At 46.9% G+C, this 24,573-nt stretch overlaps 1 protein-coding gene across 10 annotated transcripts in view; it reads left to right on the top strand.

Annotated features, from left to right (window-relative positions):
* Positions 1–119: 119 nt before the first annotated feature.
* ASPSCR1 (ASPSCR1 tether for SLC2A4, UBX domain containing) overlaps positions 120–24,573 on the top strand; it is a 46,473-nt gene continuing 22,019 nt past the window's right edge. For 4 of the 10 annotated variants that reach the window (XR_012634807.1, XR_012634806.1, XM_074922485.1 and 1 more), the window contains exons 1-7: positions 534–1,371; positions 5,492–5,592; positions 12,988–13,045; positions 13,857–13,930; positions 14,714–15,152; positions 21,825–21,964; positions 24,156–24,237. Coding sequence is in view for 8 of the 10 variants with exons in the window: in XM_074922485.1 (XP_074778586.1) it covers positions 1,216–1,371; positions 5,492–5,592; positions 12,988–13,045; positions 13,857–13,930; positions 14,714–15,152; positions 21,825–21,964; positions 24,156–24,237 (1,050 nt within the window). In the remaining 2 variants the exon portion in view is untranslated. Of the gene's footprint in view, positions 218–300; positions 357–533; positions 1,372–5,491; positions 5,593–12,987; positions 13,046–13,856; positions 13,931–14,713; positions 15,153–21,824; positions 21,965–24,155; positions 24,238–24,573 lie in introns of those variants that run through there. The other 6 variants (XM_074922487.1, XM_074922481.1, XM_074922482.1 and 3 more) reach the window with 6 other exon arrangements.

The following is a 24,573-nucleotide window of genomic DNA, read 5'->3' on the forward strand; positions in this document are numbered from 1 at the left end:
CGGGGCCCTCCGCGGCGGGGCGGGGCGGGGCGGGGCGGGGCGCGGCGGGGGCGGCCCCGGGCCCAGCTCCGCCCCAGCCGGGCCGGCGCCGCGGCGGGCGGGAGGGAAGATGGCGGCGGCGGCGGCAGCGGGCGGGGGGGGCGCCGCGGTGTCGGTGCTGGCCCCCAGCGGGCGGCGGGTCACGGTGCGGGTGGGGCCCGGCACGGTGCTGCTGCAGGTGGGTCCGGGGCGGGGGCGGCCGGCGGCGCGGCGCGGGGCCGCGGCCCGGCCCGGCCTGTAACGGCTCCGTTCTCTCCGCAGATCCTCGAGGAGGTCTGCAGGAAGCAGGGCGGCAGCCCCGGCGAGTACGGCCTGAAGTGAGTCTCACCGCGGGGCCGCCTCCGCCCCGCCGGGCCGGCGGGCGGGGGCCCGGGCCCGGACGGGGCCTGCGCCGCCGGCGGGAGCGGCCGCGCCCGGGCCGCCCGCGGCAGCTCGCCCGGGCCCGGCGCTGCGGCGGGGAGCCCGCCCGGGCCCGGCGCTGCCCGGGGTGACCCGCGGGGCCGGCTCCGCCGCCAGCGCGGCCGGCGGGTGGGGTGAGGGGCCCGGGTGCCCCGCGCCGGGGTCGGTCCCCGGCCCAGGCCTCGCCGCAGCCGTGTGGGCCTCGCGTGGTGCGGCACGAGGGAGCTGCGGGGAGCGGGGATCCCCGACCAGGTGGTTCTCCGGGAGACTTTGGTCAAATCAGCCGCCCCCGATTCCCCCGTGCCAAATTCCCATCGCTTTTGGGACCGGTACTGAGGTCCCGCGGACCCCCCCGACGTCCCTCCCCACACGTGAGCTGCTGCTGCCTCGCAGCTGCCCGGACCCTTCTCCCTTACCTGGTGGCTCAACTGTTTGCTTTTACAGCGTCGTGACCAAGAGGCGGTTTGTCTGAGGGGCAGTAAGAGAAAGCACCTTTTTATTTAACAGCGGGCACCAGGCTTCAGTACGTACTCAGGTGCTGTTTATCTCCTACAGCCTGAGGTGGGACATACATGTGACCGTTTTATCCGTGAGTCTGCGAACTGCACCTCTCTGGGACGCAGAGTAATTTTCATTGTTGGCTGTTTTCTGCATTACCCGTTGCATGTTGTTGAATCCTGCTCTACAGCTTCCAGTCACCCTGCGGGGAAGGCTCTTGCCCGGTCTCTGGACGTTGCATCGCGGCCAGTCCCCGCAGTGTTCTGGAGGTGCCACTGGATGTGTCCTGGTGTCTTCACGGGCTGTCCTGTCATCTTCTTTAGGTTCCAGAGGAGCGTGTTGGATCTCTCCTTGCAGTGGAGGTTTGCCAGACTGCCCAACAATGCCAAGCTGGAGATGGTGCCGGTCTCCAGCAGAGGGGCAGTCGGAAGCACGGTACGTTCATCTCGCGGTGTGACCCTGGTTGTGTGGTTTTCAGTTGGGCTGGGCGTGAGCTCCTCACATCTTGTGAGCAAGAGTGTGGTTGGGCTTGGCCAACGCTGGGTGGAAGAGCACCCAAAGACTGGTTGAAACATGATGGAAAATGGTACTTGAGTAGCTGGAAGCCTTTGCTTACAGTCTGTGTGATGGTGGAGTTCCAGCCAGAGGAGAGGGAGATCTGGGCAGCTGCTGAAAAACCAGGAGTCAGGAGTGTGTAAGAAGTTAAACAGCAGGGATGACTTTGCTCAGCAGTTGAGCTACTAACGCAGTTCCCTTTCCTAACTTCCATTTCAGCTGCCGTTGTCTGCCTCTGGATTTTGACTAAATCTCACATTCTGACAGGATTCTCTTTTGATTCTTTGCCAGCATTGCTGCTCACGGTGTGTTCACGCAGCTCTAGAATTTGTTGTGACGTGTGCTGTGTTCAGCAGTTGCTGAACGTCCCTGTTTAGTATCATCTACAAAGGGGCTTACGGGTGCTGTATTCTGTAGGAATCATTGTCACATTTAGGATATTTAAAAATCTTTTATGCATGTCGTTGTAATAGTGAGAGGCATAACTTTTAAATAGGTGTTAATAAACATTTTAAGTGGTGAAAATGATGTATGATCTTATTTAAGTGGCCTGGGAGTGAAAATTTATCTACCACTAAGAGTCATCTCTCTTGTTACTGACTTCCTCATATGGAGTTTCTCAATTTTTGTGAAAGCTTCAGGTCTGTTAATGCCTGTCTGCCAGATTGTGTTAGTGGTATTTTGTTGTAGACAGTCCTTTAGCTGTCACAAAGATAAACTGATACATACATCGAAAAGTGAACTTTGTAGTGTGAACAGCTTTTGGAATCTCTGCACTAGTTTACTGTGGGCATGCTGTGTAGTTTTGGGGGTCACTGATGTCCATGTTTTTATCTGTAAAACCTCCATGTGCTTTGCTTTGGCCCTAATATTTCCTCTCTGACTTTGTGGTAGAAACAAGTTTGTGCTCCAGATGACGTATTTAGTTAAAAAAACACCACAAGCTGGTAGCATCTGCTTAAAATTTTCAGTTAAAAAAAGTTGTGATGGCATGGAGTTTGTCTTCCAGAGGAAAGTGTTTCTATTAAAATGTTGCAGTGATGACTTGATCTGACATTTGCATCCAGTTTGGGAGGTATCGTACTGAAGGAAAACAGTGATTTCCCCCCCCCCCCCCCCCCCCCCCCCCGTGAAGATGCATTCAGCATAGAAAAGGTGAGAAGGATTGTGCACTGTAGGAGAGGGGTTATAACATGGAATCTCTACTTCAGACCACAAAAGAGAAGAGCTAATGGAAGTTTAAGTTGTTGCTGTTTAGCTGTATTTCAGCAGGAGAATCTACAGAAGTGAAGCTTCCCTTGGAGCGCTCAAGAGTGCCCTCGGGAAGGTGCAGCCAATGGGCTCGTGAAGAGCTCAGCCTAAACAGCTGCTGACCCTTAAATCAAGAGCAGAGATTTCACCTGGAAGAATTTTACAGACAGTGTAAGAAAATACTCTGTCCAGAGCAACTGACCAAAAGAATTCCCTGCCACAGGGAACTAGTGTCAAGTAGTGTAGGAAGCTTAAAACATCCGGATAACTGTGACCAGAACGGGCGCTAGTGTTGTGCCCTTACCCAGAGGCGGCGGAGACGTGGCCTCAGCTGTGCCGCCTGCCCGCAGTGATGTTGGGAAGAGCTTGGCTGGGTGTCTTTTGTTATTGCCTCTGACTGAGATAATGTGCACGGAGGTAGGTGTGCTTTCCTGGGGGCTGTGGGCAGCACTTTCCCCTGAGACAGAATACACGTTTGAATAAATCCCAGGTTTGTTCAGCAAATCTGATATTTTAAAAATAGAATGGGTTTGGATTTGCCTTTGCATGTAAAAGCCGTTGATTCCAGTTCTAGCAAAAAATTGCCCAGATTGCCGTTGTGATGGCAGGTGATCCAGGGGCGCCATCAGTACAGTTCTAGCGTTTGGCCTTTTGTTTGTGTGTTTGTAAACCTGGAAGATAATTGGTACTGGTCTCTCTATTATTTTCTGTAGAGCCTGAGATTTTAAAAAAGACTTTTCTAATTGGCTGAATAGGACTTTCGTGACATGCTTAGCTTTGAACTGTTGCCCAAAAACTGAGGCAACTGGTAGTCTGAATTTCTGGGCTGGATTCTTATAGAATGGTGATGTCAGCTGTCACCACTCTGCTGTAGCTGAGAATAATCTAAGGCTTGTCTCCAGCACAGGAGAAACCAGGAGGTTGTGTTAGTGGTGGGATGAAACAACTTAGTTCTGTTGGCTAATTGTTGATGATGCCACTGTTTCCTTTATGTAGAAAAATTCCTGTCTCTAGCAGATGACAATTTGCAAGTCCTGCGAGGACTGGTAGGAGCCAAGGCAAATGACAAACATATTCCTCCAAGGACATCACAGTCGGCTGCTGGAGCGTGTGGTGTCTGTTTTGTCCCATCTCTCTCTCGCGCCCTGCTCACACACACGTCGAGGGTCCATTGAGAGCTGTCGGGGACACGTGAAAACACAGAATGAAAGCAAGCTCCTCTTGGTGTTCTAGGCTTGTCTCTCCTTCGCAGACTTCTGAATAAGGCCAATCTCTGTGTGCTTCAGAAAACCATAGTTGACTAGAGATACTAGGTGCTGGCTAATAGGGACTTTTATTTTTTTTACTTTAGACAGGTGAGCTAATTAGTTAGACATTTTGAAAAAAGGCTGAATATTCTCTGAAAGGTAAAGATAACACCTGGAGTGCTCTGCCGTTCTCCATCTCTTGGTCAGCTGCTAGATTTTTCTCTTGGGACCATCAGGAGTTTGAAGTTCTTCAGGACTTTCCTCAGTGTGTGTTCATTTTAGAAGTGCCTTGGATCTTTTTTGGGGGGGAGGGGGGGAAGCAGTTCTCTGAAGAATATGTAGGATCTGCATGAGCACCGGCTAGTGAACGCGAGTGTCCGTGTTCCAGGTTGGAAGAGGCCTGCTAGAATAGGCAGCTGGCTGTCCTTTGCCTTTTACTGCAGGCGTTTAAGAATTTGATAATTGAATGTCCAGAATTATTTTTGAAATTTTTGATTAATGCACTCTAAAATTGTATGTTAAAATTCGGTGTTTAGGAAGCATTAGTGAGTTGCAGGTTACACATGTGGTCTCTGTGGGCTGATGGCAGTTGGTTAGGTCTTCTGTAACTCCGAGGTAGATTGGAACGGTCTTCGTTGTTTCTCTGTTGGGACGTGCAAGTATCCTGCTTGTTCTGCCCCAGGGAGGTTCTGCAAATTGATGCTTAAGTCGACAGAGCTCTGTGTTGGTGTTTTAGTTTATGCAGCTGTATCAATCCTGTCTGGGTTATCGGTATTTATCTTGTATAGTTGTGAAGACCCTTGCTGTAAAGCTTCAGCGAGTGTAAACCAGAACATCTCAGCTGATTGTGCTGACACATTATTTGGGACACTTGCATCAGCCTTTCTCTCAGTATGTTTCAGTTTGGGGTATGGCAGGGAAGAGGGGCCCAAGGAACCTGGTTAATAGTGGAGGATCACCTCTCCCACGCTCTAATAGGATGTCAGGCAGCAGTGCCAGAACGCCTGCATGGGTGCAGAAGGAGCTCCTGGCCACTCAGACACAAAAAGGAGGCATACAGAGAGTAAAAGCAAGGATGGGCAGCCTGGGAGGAATAGAGAAGCCTTGTCTGAGCATCCAGTGATGAAGTTTCCCCTTCACCGGGGGGAAGTCACGCTTGACCAACTTGATAAGCTTCTGTGATAAAACGACTGACCTGGTAGGGGAGGGAGAGCCGTGGGTGTTGTCTAGCTGGACTTGGGTGAGGCCCTTGCCATGGTCTCTCATAAGATCCTCATATATAATACTCATATTCATAGCAGAATGGAACTATTCTCTCCATTAACTGCTAAAATAATAATTGGATACCCCTCTGCATGTTTAACTAATGTAATCCTTCGCAGTAAGTGTTTAGAAGAACGCCATGGGGTTTTGGACAGATCATTGAAATATTAAAAAGAAGTTGTGAAGGAAAAAAAGTTTTCATTCAATTTTCAGATTAATTCAGTGTGTTTTTCCTGTAGGTTCGGATTGCGTTACAGTTAGATGATGGCTCCCGTTTACAAGACACCTTTCAGTGTCAACAGACTTTGTGGGAACTTCTCAACCATTTTGCAAAGATCAGGTGAGCAACGCAGTGAGAAAAATACTTGTTTGGGTGGATCTCTGCATACCAGGAGTTAGCTGTTACAGTGATCCAGCTAAGTCCTGCAGATTTGTAGAATTTGCTTTTATTTGACAGTGGTTTTTCCTTTGCAACACATTTTCCTTGGTCTTTCGGATTTGACAGTCCATAGTTCAGTTGTAATTTTAAAATTCTGGAATAGCACTCTCGGTTCAGGGCATCAACTGGTAACAAACTGCTAAGGCCAGGAAGAAACTATACTCGGATATGTTGCTGCACCTGCCTTTTACAGAGCCCGTTTGAAGTCGAGGTACTGCCAGCTGAGACTGTAGCCTAGATTATCCAGCTCACCAGTATTTCTGTGCTGTCGCTCCATGTGGTGGAAGGGGTTCTCTCTTAAGGGGGTTGCTGTTGCTTTTGAGACTTACTGTTGTGAAAGTTCTTCAAGGAAATCTGGAGCTCTCAGCAGACTATGGACTCTTCAAAAGACTGATCAGATCCTGTTTAAATGGAAGAATTTCTGGTCCTGTATTTGTTGAATATATACATGGGTTAGAAATCTTATTATTTGAGTCCAGTCTTACATTCAGTGGTTTCTTTTGTCTTTAGTTTTGACCTAAAAATACTGTATTGTTTTGAAATGACAAGCTAATAAACTCTTCAGTTATTTTTGTCATGGCTTGGAGGATGAAGCCTTGAAGCTGTGGCAGCCATTCTATTCTGAACTGAATTTCCAAATTTCATTTTTTCTATTGTAGTTGGCTTTACCTTTCTCTTGATAATTTTTTTTCCTCAGATCTCATATTTCTACTTCTCTCTCACGTTCCTCACCTTCTGCTAGTTGCTCTGTAGCATTTGAATCTCTTGCTCACCTGTACAGGTGCTGTGCTTTGGTATTGTGCAGACATTGTGTTAATTTCTCTTCTGAAGAGACAGTAGCGCTCTGTGTCAAAACTTTTCAAGTCTCCAAGGCTGTGGTGCTAGAAAAGGGATGAAATGAGGAGTCAGTAGTGAGGGTCATGGTGCAGTAGCGTTCAGATAAGCTCAACCTTTTAGCCTACAGTTACCGGATGCACAGTGATGGGTTATCACCTGGTAGCTGAGCTGTAGTAATTGACTGGTTAGGGCTTATGCGTTAGTACTAGACTAACATGTACTGTCATGTATTACTTTAACTGAAGTTTAAAGTTGGGTGTTCGCCGCCGCAGTGGGAACAGCCTGAGCAGCACAGTTCTGGGGTTGAGCTGGCTGATGTCTCGTTGAGTCAGGGTTGCACAGTTGAATTGTGTGATTGGAGCTGTTTCCAGGGTGAAGGAACTAATTATTCCAGCCTCCCCGTGTTGTTCGTTTTCTGCTACCTCAGCTCCCTGACTGGCCCATAACAAGGTCAGAGGAGTGGCTAGTGCTGGCCCAAGGGAGGGGGTTTGGATCGGGGGCATCTTCTGTGCAGCAGTAGGGGATTGAGCAGTTAGTGCTCACGTCCTGCCCTCCTAACTCCTCTCCTACCCTTTGTGCAGCTTTGTGGGGAATTGTCTTAAGTAGCTAATTCAGCTGAAAACTAGTATTTTCCCTCCTTCCCTTTCAGGTGGGTAAGTCCCTAACCCAGTCAAGGATTGCCTTTCCTAGGCAGTTAGGACGAGAAGTGTCCTGTGTCTGGAAATAAGGATCCAAAAGGAGGAAGTAGCAGATGGGCAGGAATGGCGTATGTCAGTTTTTCTACTTGGTGTGTCATCAAACCATAGTCTGAGGAAATGCTTGAGGTAGTCTAGTGACCCTAAAGGGATGTAAATGAATCTTACTTATCGTTCTCTTTTTGTCTTTAACGGTCAGGGACCAGGTCTACACTCTGGCATTTACTCTTAAGTCAAAAGGACAGTCTTCATGTAAATGCTAGAGACAAAATAAATATTTTTCTTTCAATCGAGGAAAGAGGCAGGCAAGAAGGGCCAGGTGCTGTTCTCCTGGGTGCTTTAAGGCCCCTCTTGTACCTTCCTACACACTTCGTGCCCTCTGGGAGGAGAAGAGTGCCTGCCACAGTTCGGAAACTGCTGGGCTGGTGGGGTGATAATTATGGACCGTTACAAACAGCCTTTGTGTGGCTTTCTTGCGCATTAGTTGGTTATTTCTTTGGTTTAAATTTTGAGCTTTTTATATAATTTTGCTCCTTTGGAGTGGTTTTATTTGTTACAGGTTATTGTAATACTAATAGTTAATGTACATGCTGCTCTTTTTAAAGTTCTAACTGCTACAGTGTGCTAAGCATTATTAACTTCAGTTCATAAGACACAGCTGTTCTTTTCTGCCCTCTGGAAGCTGAGCTCAGATGTTTGGATGGACTTTGCAAACTTTTGATTAAGTTCAACAAGCAGCCGAGATGCTGTGAGTTAATCACAAAACAAGCTGGATCTATAGCCACCCCTATAGATTTCATGGGCTGTGCTGCTTTTTATCGACTCAGCTGACTGACTAGTCAGCTAGTTGTTGACTTTTGCTGAATCCTTCCTTTGACTTTCCAACTGGAGATGTTTTCCTGGAATGCTCAGCTGCTCTAAGTGCGTGAGGGGAAGTATTCTAAATCCACTGGAATTTCCCCCGGGTTTCCAGCGTCCATCTTGGCTAATTGGGTCTGAAGAAGGTCTGGAAGCTATTGTAAGGCTGCTCCTCCTCTCAGCGTGCGGCAGTCCTTGCACAAGATGTTTACAGGCCCTGTCAGATCACTACATGAAGGAATCTAATCTGCTTGCCGTTCCCCTTCTGAAGAACAGCACATCAAAGAAATGACAGTGTGTTTGATGTGTGTGCTTGCCTCAGTGAATGCATGTAACGGATTAACAGCAGCTGGAGGAGGAGCCTGCTGGCTTCCAAGAGTTATACAAAAATAAGTCTCTGGGGGATCTTTGCTTGGAGTCTGTTCTGCAGAGACTGGTTGAGGGCACAAGCGTTGTGTACCCTTTTAGCATGAGGCCTGGGAGAACTGTGGCTTTTCCGTCTCCCACTCTTGCCTGACTGGCAGCTTCAGCAGCTTTGTAGACTGTTTTACATAGTTGTGATTGCAGTCTGGACACTTGAAGACAGCTTTGACAATGACTATGACTCTTTGCTACTTTTGTGGTTATCATTCATTAAGTTCAGATATTTTCCATAAGTTTTTAGAAGGCTCTTTAATCCGAATAGTTGCTTGGATTGAAGTGGAAAGCAGTTGTGGAAAGGTGAATGAAACTGGATAGTCAAATCTGTTTCCTCTCTGATGAGTCTGGGTGGTGAGGATGTGTGTTCTACTGTGCTGTGGCTTCTCTCCTCCTAAATGGTGATCGTCCACCTCTTGTGATAGACAGGCAGCTTGAGCTTCAAGCTTTTATTCCTCTAGGCTGTTTCATCTGCATTCTCTGTGATTCTGTACTGTTTCCTCCATGTCTCAGCAGTCCTTTTTCTTCTGTGCACTTTTGTCAGGGATTCCTGTAGGGATGCAGCTGATCCTGGTTGGAGGAAAACCCACTGAAAATGAAGGAGGGATGAGCAGCTCTCCTGGGTTGTCTGGCAGAGCCTGAGCGCATGGCGCCTGCCCTGGCATGCTGAAGGTGGTCTCTTAGGTGATACTTTGTTCCAGTCAAGAGACAAGATTTTTTTCTGCCTTTCCTCATCAAGCATTGGCCTTTGGAACTTACTTGGTTACTGCTGCAAAGGAGTGAGGGAGGTTGGAGCCTGGGTCTCAAAGCACAAGGTTATGTTTGTTCTGTGTTGGGGACCTAATGGCTCCATTCCTGCAGAGCGTTGTCTACAGCTTTCTGCCCCTGACAGAGAATAACTCATTGCAGAACCAGGGATTGTGGCTGACCTGTTCTAGTGGTGTCTTCCCTGTTATCCTGAGGTACAAAGTTATCGGTGTCTCATAATCTGAAGCTTGGATGCAATAGCTCGGGTGCTCCAGGCCTGTCTGTCTTCTCTGCACCAGGGGTTTGGTGCCGTGGCTGGGAGCTTCCCCCGACAGAACAGCGCCTCAGGACTGCAGACCCCTTGGGGCCTGTCGCAGCTGGGCTGGAAGTAGTTCTCAGCCCCTGACTTCCCTAGACCAGACCAGACCCTCAGGACTGGTTTTACAGGTTACTCTGAATTTGCTGATTCTAGGAGTGGAGCTTCTCAGTTTCATGGTGACTCACCTTGTCCCATATCACCCTGTTGTTGCATGCTTTATTTGGAAAGGCTTAAGTTTTAACCTCTAGATCAAGACAGGAGATAGACTGCTATGATTAAACAGATGTCTCAGTTCTGGTCTGTGCTTAACAGGTTTGCTCCCCTACATCCTCCAGCCGGAAATCTTTGATCTGCTCTTGCTCTTGAGGGTTACTCAGTGATTCAGTGTCATAATTTTCCAGGTGGCTCTCTCAATCCAACTATTTCATTTACATTTCATTGAAGCTGAGTTTTGAGTCTAAATGTAAATGTCCTTGATGAATTTTCCCAGAACTAAATGCCTATTTCCCTTCATTTGCTGCTCTGTAGGCTGGTTGACTCCCTCTCTGTTCAGTTTGTTTTGTCACTTTGTGCTGGGCTAAATAAATTTGTGTTAAAATACTATGTAAGACGTTGTATATATATTCTTCTAAGTTGCTCGTTTGTGATGTGCTTTGGATGTAATAGAAAGACTACACAGGATAATACTGGCAAAGCTGTTGTTGTTAGTAACTTTGAACATTATGGTGAACTGGGATCGTTGGAACCGCTGCAGTGGCAGTAGTCAGGTGCGTTTGGGTTGCAGACTTTGGCTTCTGCTGCGCAAGCAGATTGCTGAAGTGCTAAGGGTTATTTTCTTCTTACCTGAACAGAAAACCTTATCCCTGTCTTAAGGCAGTCTTTCCATAATTGCATGCCTGTTTGTGGACTTACCAGCTGTGAAGTAGAAGCCTTTCTAAGAGCAGCAGTCAGTGTGGCCACAGCACAGACACTGTAACGTGCGTAGTCACTTCAGAACTGGACGCTTGGCTGACAGAAGGGACTCTGACTGTTGCCTAAGGGGTCCTTTTACGTTGTGGAACTCTCTTCATTAAACCCCCTTCCAGGAGAAGTCAGAGTGGACCCAGCCTTGATGACTGCCATCCTTTTCTTATAGTCACTCCCTGTTCTTTCCCACAGATCTGACACTCACAAACTAAAGCACCAAATAGAGAGGTACAAGTGGTAGGTGTAAGTGATAAACTAGATACAAGCAGTCTGACTTCTTGCTTAAATTTTGTGGCACGTGGACACCAAGTTGATGAATGTTTTGCAAATATATTTGGGAGAATGACTGCTACAGCAGAATTACGAACAGTGCAGAGAAATGATTGAAGTAGAAATATCTTTTCAAAGCTTCTAATTTCCAGTGAAAAATGCTGCATTGTTTTTTGGGCTGCCAGTGTCCTGCAGGTTTTGGTTTTTCCTGTGAAGTTCACTGCAAACACTACAATCTGGTGACTTAAGAGGCAGTTGAGTGCAAGTGTTTACATAACCCTCTAAGTCAGTTGTTTGCAAAGCTCCTCCTGAGTTCAGTAGCCCACCCCAGCGTAACAGGGCATAAAATGACTTCAGGGACCAGCTTCTGCCTCTTGTCAGTGGCCTCAGGAGATGAGCCAGGCTGTGTTGCTCTACTGGGCTGTCGGGTGGGTTTCGTTAGCCGATGTGCAGGGGGGTGGTTTCTCTGTGAGTCACCCAAGGTGATGGGTGATCGTTTCCTGGTGGGGGGAGGCTTAGGAGAAAGCCATTTTCTTCTCTCCAGAGACTGGACTCTAGAGCGCGTTAAGATCAAGGGAGTTTACCATGAGGAAGAATTTCAGCTGTTTTGCTTTTGAGGATAAACCAGCTGTTGCAGTGCAGATGGTGTATGCAGCCCCTTACCGGGGGGTGTCCCCGCACAGGACACAACGTGCTAACAAGAGCTGCTGGGGTGTTACTGAGGAGGGTGAATCTCCTTGGTTCTCATCTTGTTGATGGGGAGTATCCTGGGATAATTTTCTCACCTTTTATTTTGTACTTTCCCCTGCTAAATTAGGCTGAAACTTTTGAATTTAAAACGTTTGAAAAAAACGCTCCTGAGAGTTCATCGAATCATAGAATTCAGCCAGTTGCCTCTTCAAACCACCACTGTCCCAGCGTGGACAGTATTCTCTTGGTTGGCTTTTGCCATTGGTGTGCTTGGGAGGACAAGCAAACAATTTTTCTTAATTTCGTGTTTTACCACATTCTCAGCTGATTTCAGGTTGAGTTTTGCTTTGACTGCTGAAGGGGAGACGAACACGAGAGAGTTTCTTCTGCTGTTGAATCTCATTCTCTCACCGATTTCAGTCCTCCAGTGTAATATACTGGTTAATTCTTTAAGGCTTTTTCTACAGACATCTGAGGTTTCCTCACTAAAAGTGTTAGTCCTTCCCCCCCCCCCCCCCCCCCCCCCCCCCCCCCCCGGTTAAGAACACCCTGTTGGTAGGGTTTTCCACACGTGCTCTCTTTTTTGAAATTATATGATCTTGGATGTATGAGAACTGAGACTTGCTGTGACAGGCAGTGATTGTCTTTTCCCTGTCCATCTTCCATTTGATCAAGTGAATATGTAATAAAGCTTCTCTTCTACTTGAATGCCTCAGAATTGCTTATCTAGAGGAAAAAGGGAAGAGTAACATCTTACTGTTTTTCCCCCTTCTCTCTGCTGAGAGTCCTTCACTTATATCTTCCTCTGCAGATCCTGTCAGCAGTTTGCATCTCTGCTAGTGTGTGTCCTGCCTCCCTGAAATGCCTAAATGCAGGGTGATCTTCACTTCGTCTGCTGCAGCAGCCTTTCCTTTGGCTTTGTTTTGTCCCTGGTATCCAGAATCTGAAAGCTTCTACTGTTTCTTTTTTTCTTTCATCTTTTATTTTTTAATCTGTCTGATACTAAGACAGGCAAATTCTTTGTCCTCAGATTACTTGCTTTAGAGCAGGATTTGGTTCTGTCTGTTGCTCTGCATACATGGCAGGGAACTGACCTGTCCCCAAGGAAAGCACAGCCCAAACTGTAATAAACTATTTAACTCAGATAAGGGATTAGAAAGAGTAAGTATTATTAAGACACATCCCAGATCAGGTACTGAGGCACATGAAGAATGATGTGCTCCTATCTAGTAAAATTGACTAATTTCAGAATTAACTTTAATTATTTCTCCTTTGTTTTTAAACTTTCAGGGCTGTGTTTAAGGAACATTGAATGCATTGGAGCAAATTCTTTACCCTAATGTCTAATAAAGACTCTGTGAACAGTGTGATGGTTGTTGCTGGAGGAACGTGAAGGAGAGCATTGCTAGCTAATTTCACTCCTTACTATTGCTGTACTTTGTTTTGGAGGGGGTAGACTGTTCTACAGATGCTGCAATATTTTGCTCTTTATTGCAGGGAGTTTATGGAACAGCCTGGTGAATTCTCTCCAGTCTGTATTTACATGCGAGATGAGGTAAGTCAGCAAAGACTTCTTAACTGTCTCTTCTCCTTCTGTCCCTAAAAAATAAGAAAAACTCAGCTCTGCTTTCCAACCTGGAAAGTGTTTCTTTTGAACTTTCTTGAGAGGGGAAGTAGAAAAATGTTGGTCTTTTCAAAGCATGACGTGTCCGTATGGAAAAAAGCTCTCTTGGAACGTAACTCTGGGCCGTTTAGACCTCTGAGCCCATAAAATGAGCTCAATGACCTGTTTGTGTTTTTCTTTCCAACTTCTTTTAAAGCTCGAGTCAAAACAGTGGTTTCATTTTAATAAATATTTGCTTTTCTCTGTTTTGATCTTTTGCTATTAATGTTTTGTTTAATATTTTATATGTGCGTATTATGGAATTTGCTCTCCCTAGCTGTCCCCTTCACTTCCCACTGACCTCTGTGGACAGATCGTCTTTATTCTGGAACAGGTCATGACAAGCAGATGGGAGGTGTATGTAATGAAATCGCCTGTCTTTTGATTCTGAGGTGTTGTCTGTGATTTAACATGAGTAATGCTTTGCCAAGGTGGGATCCGATTTGGATATATGCATGGGATGGAAGTGTCGGTAGGTCACCTTCCCTTGAGGTGATTTAATAAGCAGTGAGTTTGGTAAAGCAGTACAGGTGAACACAGATGGATTCAGGTCTCATTTCCAACTGCAGAAAGAGTGTGTTTGGAGCTGTTTCTGGTGCTGTGTGGTGTTTCTTTTGATGGAGGCTTCTTTCTAGACAGAGCACTTTAAATGCTCTCCCAGGTAGGCAGTTGCCATAATTACTTTCTTTTGGTTTTGTTGCAGATATCAGGAAAAGATGCCCTAGAGAAGGCAACACTGAAGTCACTTGGCCTGACTGGAGGCAGTGCCATCATCAGGTTGGGAGGAGCAAAGTTGGGATTCTTTATTTTTCCTTTCTGCTCTGATGGTGAATTTGTTTTGTTTCAAATACCAAAAAAAAAAAGCACGCAAAAAAGTTCAAAAAGACAAACATCGCGGCACTCAGTAATTATTGCATTTGCCTGTTTATCTGAAACTGCTGCCCAGATGTGCTTCCCACAGCTGCAGATGCTGGCACTGACCAGTCATGTGCAGATTAAAGGGGCTTGTTTGCTTCTTTCTTTTTTTCTTTTTTCTGTTTTTTTCTTTTTTCTTTTTTTTCCTATGAGTGAAACAGACAGTTCAAAGTCCTCTGCGAGGACAGTCATCTACCACTTCATTCTTCCCCACTCTGTATTTCAGCATCAGACTCCCAGTCCCCGCAGTGCCTCCTGCTGCCTGTTGGGAGGGTGAGGTGGGGGACAGCGACAGCCTTTCTGTGATCCTCTGGCCAGTTCTGTGCAGCGTGTGCAGAAGGCAGGAGTGATTAGAAGCTGTGCTTTACAACTGACTGCTGTGTTTTACTGGAAGGCAGTTTTCTTCCTGTGGAGTGGGTAGTTCCTGTTCTGTTTTTCTGCACAAACCCCCGACCCCCCACCCCTAACTTCAGAGCAATTGGAGCTTGTTCTTTGTGAGTGGCTGGAAGAAGCAGATTGTTAAATTAAGGGTATATTTGAGTGTAGCTGTCTTTTTTTTTGTGTCATGGTCACATTAAGAACGGGGAGGGCAGTACTGTTAGGATAAATGATTTTGTTTTTATTCCTTCTGGTGTCTCCTTTAAGAGTTGTCATGAAGAAGTGCAGTTCATCTGGTCAGGAGGAAGCTGTGGGTGCCACCGTGCCATGTGATGAGCTGACAGGGAGGCCAGACTCTGTTGAAGCAGCAGTGGATGTGCCCCTACCTCAAGCAAACACATTCCCAGAGGACTTGGACCACAGGGAGGTGGCCATGTCTTTAAACAGCTCCACAGACAAGCAAGACTCAGTTAGAGAATCCCATGCCAGCTCGGAGGAGCTGCAGCCTTCGCCAGAGCCCAAGTCTACCCCATTTGTCCCTTTTTTTGGAGATGGACAGCGTCTGGGGGACTCTTCTGTAGCTGCACTATCTCTTGGGTTAGATACGCCATCTTCAAAGCTGCCAACAACTTTTTCCAGCCCTGGAGGTCCCTCAAAGCCAAAGAAGTCTAAGAACAGCCAAGAACTGCAGAAGGAGCAGGAACAGGTAAGGGAAAATTTGTTTGCAATGAGGGCTTTTTTTAATCCTGCCTTGCCCGAGGCTGAGCTCTTATGAGGAAAAAGATGTTTCTGTATTTAAGACTTTTCCCCCATAATATAGGATTAGGTGCCTTGGTGATGTACCGTTCTGTCTAGAGTTCAGTAAGGAAATGCTGCATTTTGCACAGTTTACTGTAGGAAATACAAAGGATGGGAATTTAAGAATTTGCTGTCCAGAGGCAAGCAAAGCTTTGAACATTGAGGTACCCTTGATGAATGGCTCCAATGGGGGCAACACAACTGCATTAAAAGCACAGTCCAGAACAACCTCAAATTCCATGAAAATGTCATTAACAAATGGCCACTTTGTCACCTGATCCCCGGGTACTTGTCCATCTTTTAAAAATGGCTCTCTACTGTGTAGCCCTGCTGAAGAGGAGCAGAGTTTGGTCAGACTTGGGGTGTGTAATACACTAAAGGTGCTTACTGCTTGTCACTGACTTACCTCCCAGATCACACAGAGGGTATAAGCTTGGTAGAGTTTTACATAGGGAAGGGGATAAATCTTTTTTAGCTTGTTGTAGGACTGTCCCAGGAGCAGAAGTGGTCTTAATAGGTTTGTTGCAACTTGATCCTGTGACTTCTAAGATCTGAGAACATGGTCAGAGTTTCTAACTTGTAGATTGTAAGGTGTGCTCAGGTTTCACCTCTGAGCTTTTCTGTGGAACACGGAACTCCTCCGTGGTAAAGCTGTTTGTAAAGGCAGTATCCCATGCTGGTAGTTGTTAGCATCTGCTTCCTCAGAGCTCCTTCTGCCTGTGGTCGCTCTGACTTGCACTTTAACTCTTTCAGTGACATGTGTGGTAGAATGTAAGTGGTATAGATCTAGGAAGGGAATTCTTCAGCTACAGTTGCATCTTACTTGCCGAGAAAAAAATGGGTCTGGACCTCTTCTCTTCCTTTCAGTCTAGTCCCACCCCTTCTGTGAGTCTTCATTTTCTTAGTACTGCAGATGAAGCAGAAACCTTCCATCCTTTTCCTTCTTTATTTCTGCTTGCATATAGAAGTGTTTTCTGTCTTGTTCTAAAATTTCCTGCTTCTTAAATGAAGTCTGCCTCTCTCTAACCCTTCTCCCAAAAAGACAAATTGCACATCTAATCATCATTGTTGGTGTTGCTGAAGTAAAACTGTATTGGTTAAAACTACAAGTGCTGTAGCCCGGGTAGAGGCACCAGAACTGGTGGCTCAGGAGTGCTGCGATGCCATCATGGGATGGCCTTTGAATGATATTGAGTAGGGCAGCTGTATGGAGTTGAATGCTTTCAGCAGGGTTGGATATGTCTGGCAATGAAGTACAGAAGGCATTAAAGTAACAGCGTACTCCACAATATTGTGTGTTTGCAGTGTCACATCCCAAATTCTCTGTGGCTCTTTCCCTTGCCCCTTCACCGCACACATAGTCACTAGGGCTGGCGTTCGCGTTCAGAGATCCCCTTTGTTGTTTCTCATTCTTCTGTACCTCCTAGACTTGGAGTCTTGTGTTTAATTCTGGTTCTGATCCAGCCATGGGATTAAACAATGGAAAGCCCGAAGTAGGAAGAAAGGGTGCCTGATGAGGTTCCAAAGGAGCTCAGTCCAGGAGGAATTCACAAGACTGTGTGTGCGCTCTCACTGATGTAGAGATTCTACCTTAGTTGACTTTGTGGTTGCAGTCCATTCTTGATGAGTTTCTGAATTGCTCAGGAGCAGAAGCCAGGCCCTGGAAGGACTCCGTAGTAGTTACAAACGTAGCAGAAAGAGGCCTTGCCAACACAGTGGTGAATATTTCAGTATATTAGAAACATGTTTGGGTCCATCTAATCAGTGTTATTTAACCTTTTGGAGCAGACCCTGAGCGTGGAGGGCTGGGCAGTAGGCTGGGGGATTTGTCTGGTCTCGTGTTGCTTGCTGCAGTCACGCTCTCACCTAGGAGGGGTTTGGAAAGCAGGAGTTTCAGCTGGGTCCGAAAAGGAAGGAGGAAGTGCGAGGGTTTGTGGTGGCATCCTTCACCAGCGCTGTTGTCTGCCCTTCTCCATGCGCTGGCTGGGGAGGGAGAACTCGCTTTATCTCTTTGCTGGCGGCGGCTCCGCGCGAAGTTGTGCTGCTGGGCGCAGCGCTGAACGGCGGTGGCCCGGGGACTCTCATCATCCGGCATCTTTCTCAGAACTGCAGTCCAGTTCAAACCACTCAGAGGCACTTCTGGAGCCAGCTTCCCTTCCAGTTTGAGAGCAGCTTTGGAAGCAGCTGCAGATTCTGTTGGGGGGGTTCTGCCCTTGTGTTAAACAGCATGTGATTTTGACTGCTGCTTTCAAGCCCTTTGATCTCTGGTGCGTTTGCTGCTGATTGATTACATTTTGTTCCCTCCTCCATTCCTGCCATCCTCCGCTCTCCTTGCTCTCAGCAGCAACAGTGGTGCAGGGCTAGCCACATGGCATCTGCTTTTTGTCCCTTTTCAGTCCTGAGGAAAAAACCCAAAACAAAACAAATTATTTTTAAACATCAAAGGTCCATTTTTGTAAAAGAATCTTCCCATTAATGCTTTGCCTGTGTGTGGTTTTTGAAGCTGAAGAGAGAGGCTGGATAAAATCTGTGCCGGCGTCCCTTCGTTTCTTGGGCTAAAGATGTTTTACAGACAGCTGCATGCTGACTTTGATGTCAGAACATTAATTATTAGAAGGTAACTTTACACCAGATTGCCCATGAGATTAGAGCTCCCTGAGGTGGTGGGGAGGAGGTAGGTCTCCAAGGAGAACTTGCTGCTGTGGAAAGCACAATAGCCACCACTTCACTTAAAATGAAATAAAAGTTTTCCTTAACTTGCCTGCTTGCTTAGATCTGGGGTGGTGACCAGGGAGTCAGCTGTGCTCTTCCTGACACCCGGCTTTGTGGCGCAGACTGCCTGGAGGCAGCGCTTTAGCCTGCTGCTGAAAAGTGCCCAATGTCTCAACTTTGGTGGTAGAAGTAGAGGCTTGAAGAATGAAGGTGACAAACCGTAATGCAGCATCTTTGTCTTCTGAAAGATTTTGCTGTCAGCAAAAGGCACAGCCTGCTTTCCTCCAGAGTTACGTAGTGGGATGTAGAAGCTGCCGTGTGGTGGCTGGTCGTTGTTTCAGGGGATGGTCCCTTTTGTCACGGTTGCAGAAGACACCAGATGGGTAGTGGGCTGGGAGGAGAGGTGGTGCGCCTGGCAGCCTCCTTTGGTCACCTGCCGTGGGAAGGTAGTTTTCAGATTCTGTCTGCGCTTTAGGATTGTTGGTGACACGTTAAAATCGGGCTGTATTGAGGGTACTCAGGTTGAGAAATGCCTGATTGGAACACCGAGGTGAGCAAGGGGTAATGGGTGAAGACAGAGGAACAGGATGATGGCTGGGCTCTGGGGAAAGAGAGAGCTGGTGGAGCAGCAGGAATGGTTACCCCTTACCTACATCTGTGAGGAGGCGAGATGTCTGGTTGGTTCCACAGGGTGTTAAATACGTGGCAGAAGAGATGTGAGCTCATTATGATGTGGCAGTCTTTGCATCCTCAGAGGCCAGACGATGGTGCCTTTTGTTGCTCGGCAGTGCTTAGTAGACACCTTGTGCTGTCCTGCTCTGATCAGACCCTGTTGTGCAATTCTGGAATTGAGTTGCAGAAACTCTGAATCCAACCACCTGAGTTACATTTCACAAAAACTCACTACAGCACTCTCCAGAGGTCGCTCTCTGTGATCAGGGGTTAGCTGAAAATGTAATATTAGGGAATTCTTACTCTGACTGTGTGTTTTGGCAGTCTTGTTAGATGTGTGCAGATCTGCTCCTTCTTCCATATGGGAAAGTATGTTTCTTCATGTTTAGTAGCTAAGTAATGTGTCTTGGTTTGGAAGTTAAGATATTCAGCATTCAGGGTTGGATGGGGAAACATAAAATTATAGACTTAGGAGCTAAAAGGTAGCTGTGTGTCTGTGTGGGGACGGAACAGGTATCCTGCAGAAAATTAAATGGGGACATCTTGGCTGGATGTAAGTTGGAGGTCAGGAATAGGGCGTTTATGTTGGGGAAGCAGTGGATTTTTGTCCCAGTACATAGGTAGTTGTGGTAGGCTGGGAGCTGGCTCCAGGGGGGGATGTTCCTGACTGCCGCGTGCAGCACCTCGTGGGTGACGAGCCTCGTTTGTCTGAATGAAGTGTCTGGAAGGCGACGCTTGAGCGGGGGCTCTAACTGCAGGCAGCGAGGAGGGGGCGTGCATCCTCAGGGCTGGGATCTCTGTCTGCTTTCTGCTGCCTCGTGATTTCTGATGTCTTGGCTGAAGTCTTTAGCTACTACCATGGTTTGGGCAGTGACTGACGCTTTTGCTGTGGAATCCTGCTACTGTTAGGATTAGCTGAAGTGCTTGCTAGAGCCAGTACTAAATGGTAAGTTTAGGATTTGCTGATGCAGGTGTTGAAATTCTCTCCATCGTATCCCAGCACTCGTCACAACATGCCATAGGATACGTCTGCTCAGTCTCTGGGTTTTGACTCTCTTTGTTTTTAAGAAATCTCTTTTCGGTATGCGTGTGTTCAGAATGAAATGAAACTTAAGCCTTTTTGAGGAGGTTGAAGTATACCTGATTACTGGGGGGGCCGGATTAGTGCTCCTCTGACATCGATCGGACCTTGTCAGACCAGCTGGGCAGCCGGTGTGGCCGTTGTGCAACAGGCCCTTTCCCAGAGGGTGGCTCTGCACGCTCAGGATCGCTCCTGCAGCGCTGGGCATTCCCCCCCCCTCCCCGAGCCCCAGGAAAGCTGCAATCAGGCTCCTTCACCCGCTAGTTAGAGCTGACCCTGCTCAACTTTCTAAAAGTAGCCAAGGGTCCCACCCACACAACCTCACTCTTTTAATTCCTCAAATTACCCTTTAGTGCCCACAAGCAGAGTGAACATTGCCTTGTAATTTGTGTTGTTGCTTTTGACAATGGAGGGAGGCTCCTTCTGTTCCCAGGGGACCTGTGCCTGGGAGATGGGAGGATGGACAGAACGGATAGAGGGAAGACATTTGGGCGTTAATCAGGATTGGAAAGAGTGTAAGAGGGAATAAGGGGAGAAGAAATGAGCATCAGGTTTGTCCGTAGAGACCAGAGCCGTGGTAGGCTCAACTGACTGTGAAGTGCTGCATGAGCTGTTGAAGTTTCTGTTCTCGTGGGGCTCTTCAGTCATGGGCGGCTCCCCCCTGCATCTCCTGCAGCCTGCAGTACACTCTTCTGTTGGTTTTCAAACTTTGTGCATTTAAACATTTCTGGGATTTAAAAGGTTTAAAGTGTTCCAGAGCCAGTAGGTGTAACTGCCTCTCCTGTGTCTGACTCTGACAGTGGTTTAGGCATACGCTGACGGCCCGAAGGGAAGGGAAGGTGGCTGGTGTCCAACATCGCCCGGGCTGGGGCGTGCGCAGTGTGACTCTGTCCTCAGGGACAGGGGAGGGTGTTTGTCCAATAGGTTGGGGGGTGTTGAGGTTTGGCTTTGGGGGGGGATTGTGGGTTTTGGTGGCGGTTTTTGTTTGGTTTTCTTTTTTTTAATAACTGCCACCGCAGTGCCAGGCCAGGCCAGAGCTGTGCCGAGGGGTTGGCCATGGGGACCCCCAGCTCCGGGGGCGGGGGGCAGAGCCTTGGCTGTTCGGGGTCCGTGTGCTGCCTGTCCTCAGCATCTGGCCTGTGGGGAGACTAGCCAGTAACGGTATCGGGTACATTTATTGCAGCTAATGCGTTCAGTGAACTGCTCCCCTTGCATCCACCTGCTCTGCCTGCCAGGAAGGCTGATTGTGGTGCTGAGCACTTTGTAAACGCAAACCAAAAGGGTTTTCACTGCCTGAGGGAGCTTTCTGTGCACCAGAAACCAGGTTAAAAATCTGAAAGGGGTAGGATGAAACCCTGCAGGGGGGCGGGTTCAGAGAACTCAACAGGTCAAAAACTAGCTTACCAAGACACAGAATCAGTCTCTAGGGTAAGAAGAAATGGAGTGAGCCTGGGTTGGGAACTAGTGCTGTGGGTTCTGTGGCAAGAGAGTGTGAAGTGAAGAGAACAGAAGATACGATGTGAGCCAAGAGTGCCTGGCAGGTGAAAAACCAAAAGGGCGGTTTATAGACTGTAGTGTGGAGAACAGCCCCTGTGTAAGTTGTGTGCTGCTGGCTGTGGAACGGTCAGGAAGTGGTTACATACCGGGAGAGGTTTGGAGCAGAGCAGAGAGGTGGGTTATGGTGTTGGGACAGGAGTAATTTCTGAGTACTTGTAACAAGCTTGTAACTAGTTGGAAGTATGGTTCAGCTGCAAAATATCCTTATGTTGTAAGGGAAGAGATTCCCCAGGCCCTCTCTGGAAGGGGGTCGTCTTGTTACCCCCTTTGTTACCCGGGGCCGCCCGTGCTGAGCACGAGAGCAGCTGTCTGCTGGGGTGCGACCGCCCGACAGCAGAGTCCTGCTGCCTCCTGGGGGGATCGTGCCCCAAGCTCTGCCAGCCCGAAGGAATGACAACACTGACATCTATATCGTGAGCCTGATCTTAGTGACACAAATTCCACACTAGTGATTGTATTTCAGTTTGCAAATACTGTTCTTTAACTTCTTTCAGGAACCTTATAGCATTAGCAAAGCAATGCATGTAAGACTAATCAAAGCTCATTTTTATTCTGTAGCTTGTAGAACGAGAGCCACTGGTGTGTCACCTAGACCTACTAGAACCACTTCCTGCTGGGCCAGAAGAGCTTCCTGATGAATTTTTTGAAGTCACGGTGGATGACGTACGGAAACGTTTGGCACAGTTGCAGAGTGAGAGGCAAGTTCCCTTTCTGCTGGTGACATTGCTCCATGCCCGTTTGTTGAGCAGAGGGACACTATGCACCCGTAGCTGGCTGTGCTCTCGGGGTAAAGTCTTGTAGATAAGTTACTGATCATGGAATTAATGATCAACACTGGAAATCTCTATCCTTTATGCCCTTTGAGTTCAAGGGCTATGTCTCGTTCCTGTGCCAGAACCTGTGTTTTTGTGTCAATCAGTTGAGCGTCTGAGCATGGGATAACGGGTTCGTGGGGATGTTGAAAATTTCCTCGTGAAGTCCCTGTGATGTCTGTGTGCTGATAAGTTTATCTGAGAACCTCAAGCTAATCAGGGATGGGGCCCTCAGAGAAAGTATTAAGAGACAGATTCCCTCCTGTGTTCTGCCTTTCAGGGAGTTACTCAAAGCCACTTAACACCCCACCTCTTTTTCTTTCTTTCTTTCCTTCTCCCTTCTGAAAGAGAAGACACTGCCTTTGTAATTAGATGTGCCCTTACTTGCTAGAGGCCCAAAGCAGTGGTGAGCTCCTGCTACCTGTTTTGATTTGACTTCGCATTAACTATTAGGAATTAAATGGATGGAACTTGTAACTTGTGATGGACAAATGTATGCACACAATGATCCAGCTTCATCAGAATAGCTCCGGCTGACTTCAGTAGGAGCTAGTAGCATTTTCAGCCAGTAAGAAACACCTTGTACTTTAAGTACCAGAATTAACCTATATGTTCCTTAACAAAACTCATTTCATGAATGTTTTTAGTATCAAGTGGATCGTAACACTCCTTTGCACATTACATTCTCCGAGTCTGCGGGACAGCCTGCTTGACACTGTAACCAACTCTGAGTTGAACTTTTTACTTAGAGCTGATTTTTTTCCCCACAGGCCACTGAAATCCACATGAGTACGCAGATTGGCCTGAAAATTGCTCTGCTGCTTGTGGGTCTGGAGTATTTAGTGGTACAGATGTAGGATCATTCGGTTGGGGGTTACTGGAATACAGCCCCCTCAGAAAAAGACCTAATTTCCAAATTTGCTGATGCTTGTAATCCCTTTTCCCCTCACAGCCAGGGATAAAAATAAAGGCAAGTTACACATGAAACTGATACCAGTTGGCTTCTGATCTCAGCTGGTGAATCTTAACAAAATCTAACAGCATACAATGCAATATTTTAAATGCAATTAGAATTTAATTGTGACTTCCTGAAGAGCTGAGAATTGCTATGAATCAGCAGTTGGTACACAGAGAAGGAATGGAGCGGGTTAGTTTCATGTTTGCTTCTCAGACAGTGAGTTGGCACTTTCAGAGCATCTTGGAATGTGGTTCTGGGTACAGCTGGTAAAGTAAGCCAGTAGGGTCGTTTTGGTCAGCAGCTGTTCCTGAGATACCTTGATGATTCTTAAAAATAAAAACCATAAGAGGTTCTTCAAACTGTATAGGTGTAAGAGGTTAACTTGCAAATAGTTGTGCAGAATTACATGACCAAATATTTCACCAAAATCTAGCTTGGTAAATCAGTTATTCAGAATTAAGTGCAAACAAGGAAGAGGGACTAAAGCTGAACATGGGATCTGTTGGATCTAAGCTGAGTTCTTTACTTACAGGAAAATCCATAGTTGTTTTCTTGAATTTATTGTTTCATCTTAAATATAGGTAGATTTTTTTTTTTTTTTTTTGCACCCACTGTTCCTTTTCAAAGACCAGTCTACAATGCCAGTTCTTGAATGATCTGAAACGTCTTTTTTTTGTTTCCCTGTTGCTAATTAATACCCATTAATTTCTTGTGCCAGCATTGTTTTTCAGCTTCACTAGCTCTTCTCCCTTTCTGGAGTAATTACATCAAACTTTAGTCTCTGTTTTATTGGATTAATAAATCCATCTCCTCTTGAGTAGTCTAAGCAAACATTCACCTGCTCTTCTTAGCATCTCTTCTGGCATCTGATGTAGTGACCTTATTTTTAAACTTGTACAAGAAAAGTAATTTTATACAGTATTGTTGCTGATGCTCAATAGTTCCATATATGAGGTTTTGGGGCAGGAACCACAGGAGGTGGGGAAAATGCTGTGAGGGACACATGGAACAGCTGAGCAGTGCTCATCAGCCCTGCTTGGACCTTTTGCTTTCTTAATAAAATAAAAATACATCTTAAAATTGCAGAAGTGACAGCTTGTTTTCTTCCCATGTATCCAGGAAACGCCTGGAAGAAGCTCCACTGATGACAAAATCTTTGAGGGAGGCTCAGCTGAAGGAGAAGTTAGAGCGTTACCCAAAGGTAGCCTTTGTTCTTTTTCCAGTCCCTCTGGCTAGTCCAGACTTTGGGGTTGAGTAACTTTGGGAATCAATTGTAATCAACAGGATCTTGAGCTACTTTTAAGAAGACTTTTCAAATTCCCGTCCCTGTTAATTGTTTGTGGGACTTGCACAACAGTTGTACCGTGTAAAATCAGCTGTGCTGTCATGATCCGGTTGAGTGGCAGGCAGGATAGCTCCTCCTGCTCTCTTCCACATGTTTCAAAACCCTTACTCTGTGCACACATCAGTCTGTCACTGAACTTTCCTATCCACTTCTCTGAAGACTCTTACACTCTGATAGTATCTCCTTACAAGT

Source organism: Athene noctua, chromosome 18 (genome assembly GCF_965140245.1).
Source record: "Athene noctua chromosome 18, bAthNoc1.hap1.1, whole genome shotgun sequence".
NCBI classification, from domain to species: domain Eukaryota; kingdom Metazoa; phylum Chordata; class Aves; order Strigiformes; family Strigidae; genus Athene; species Athene noctua.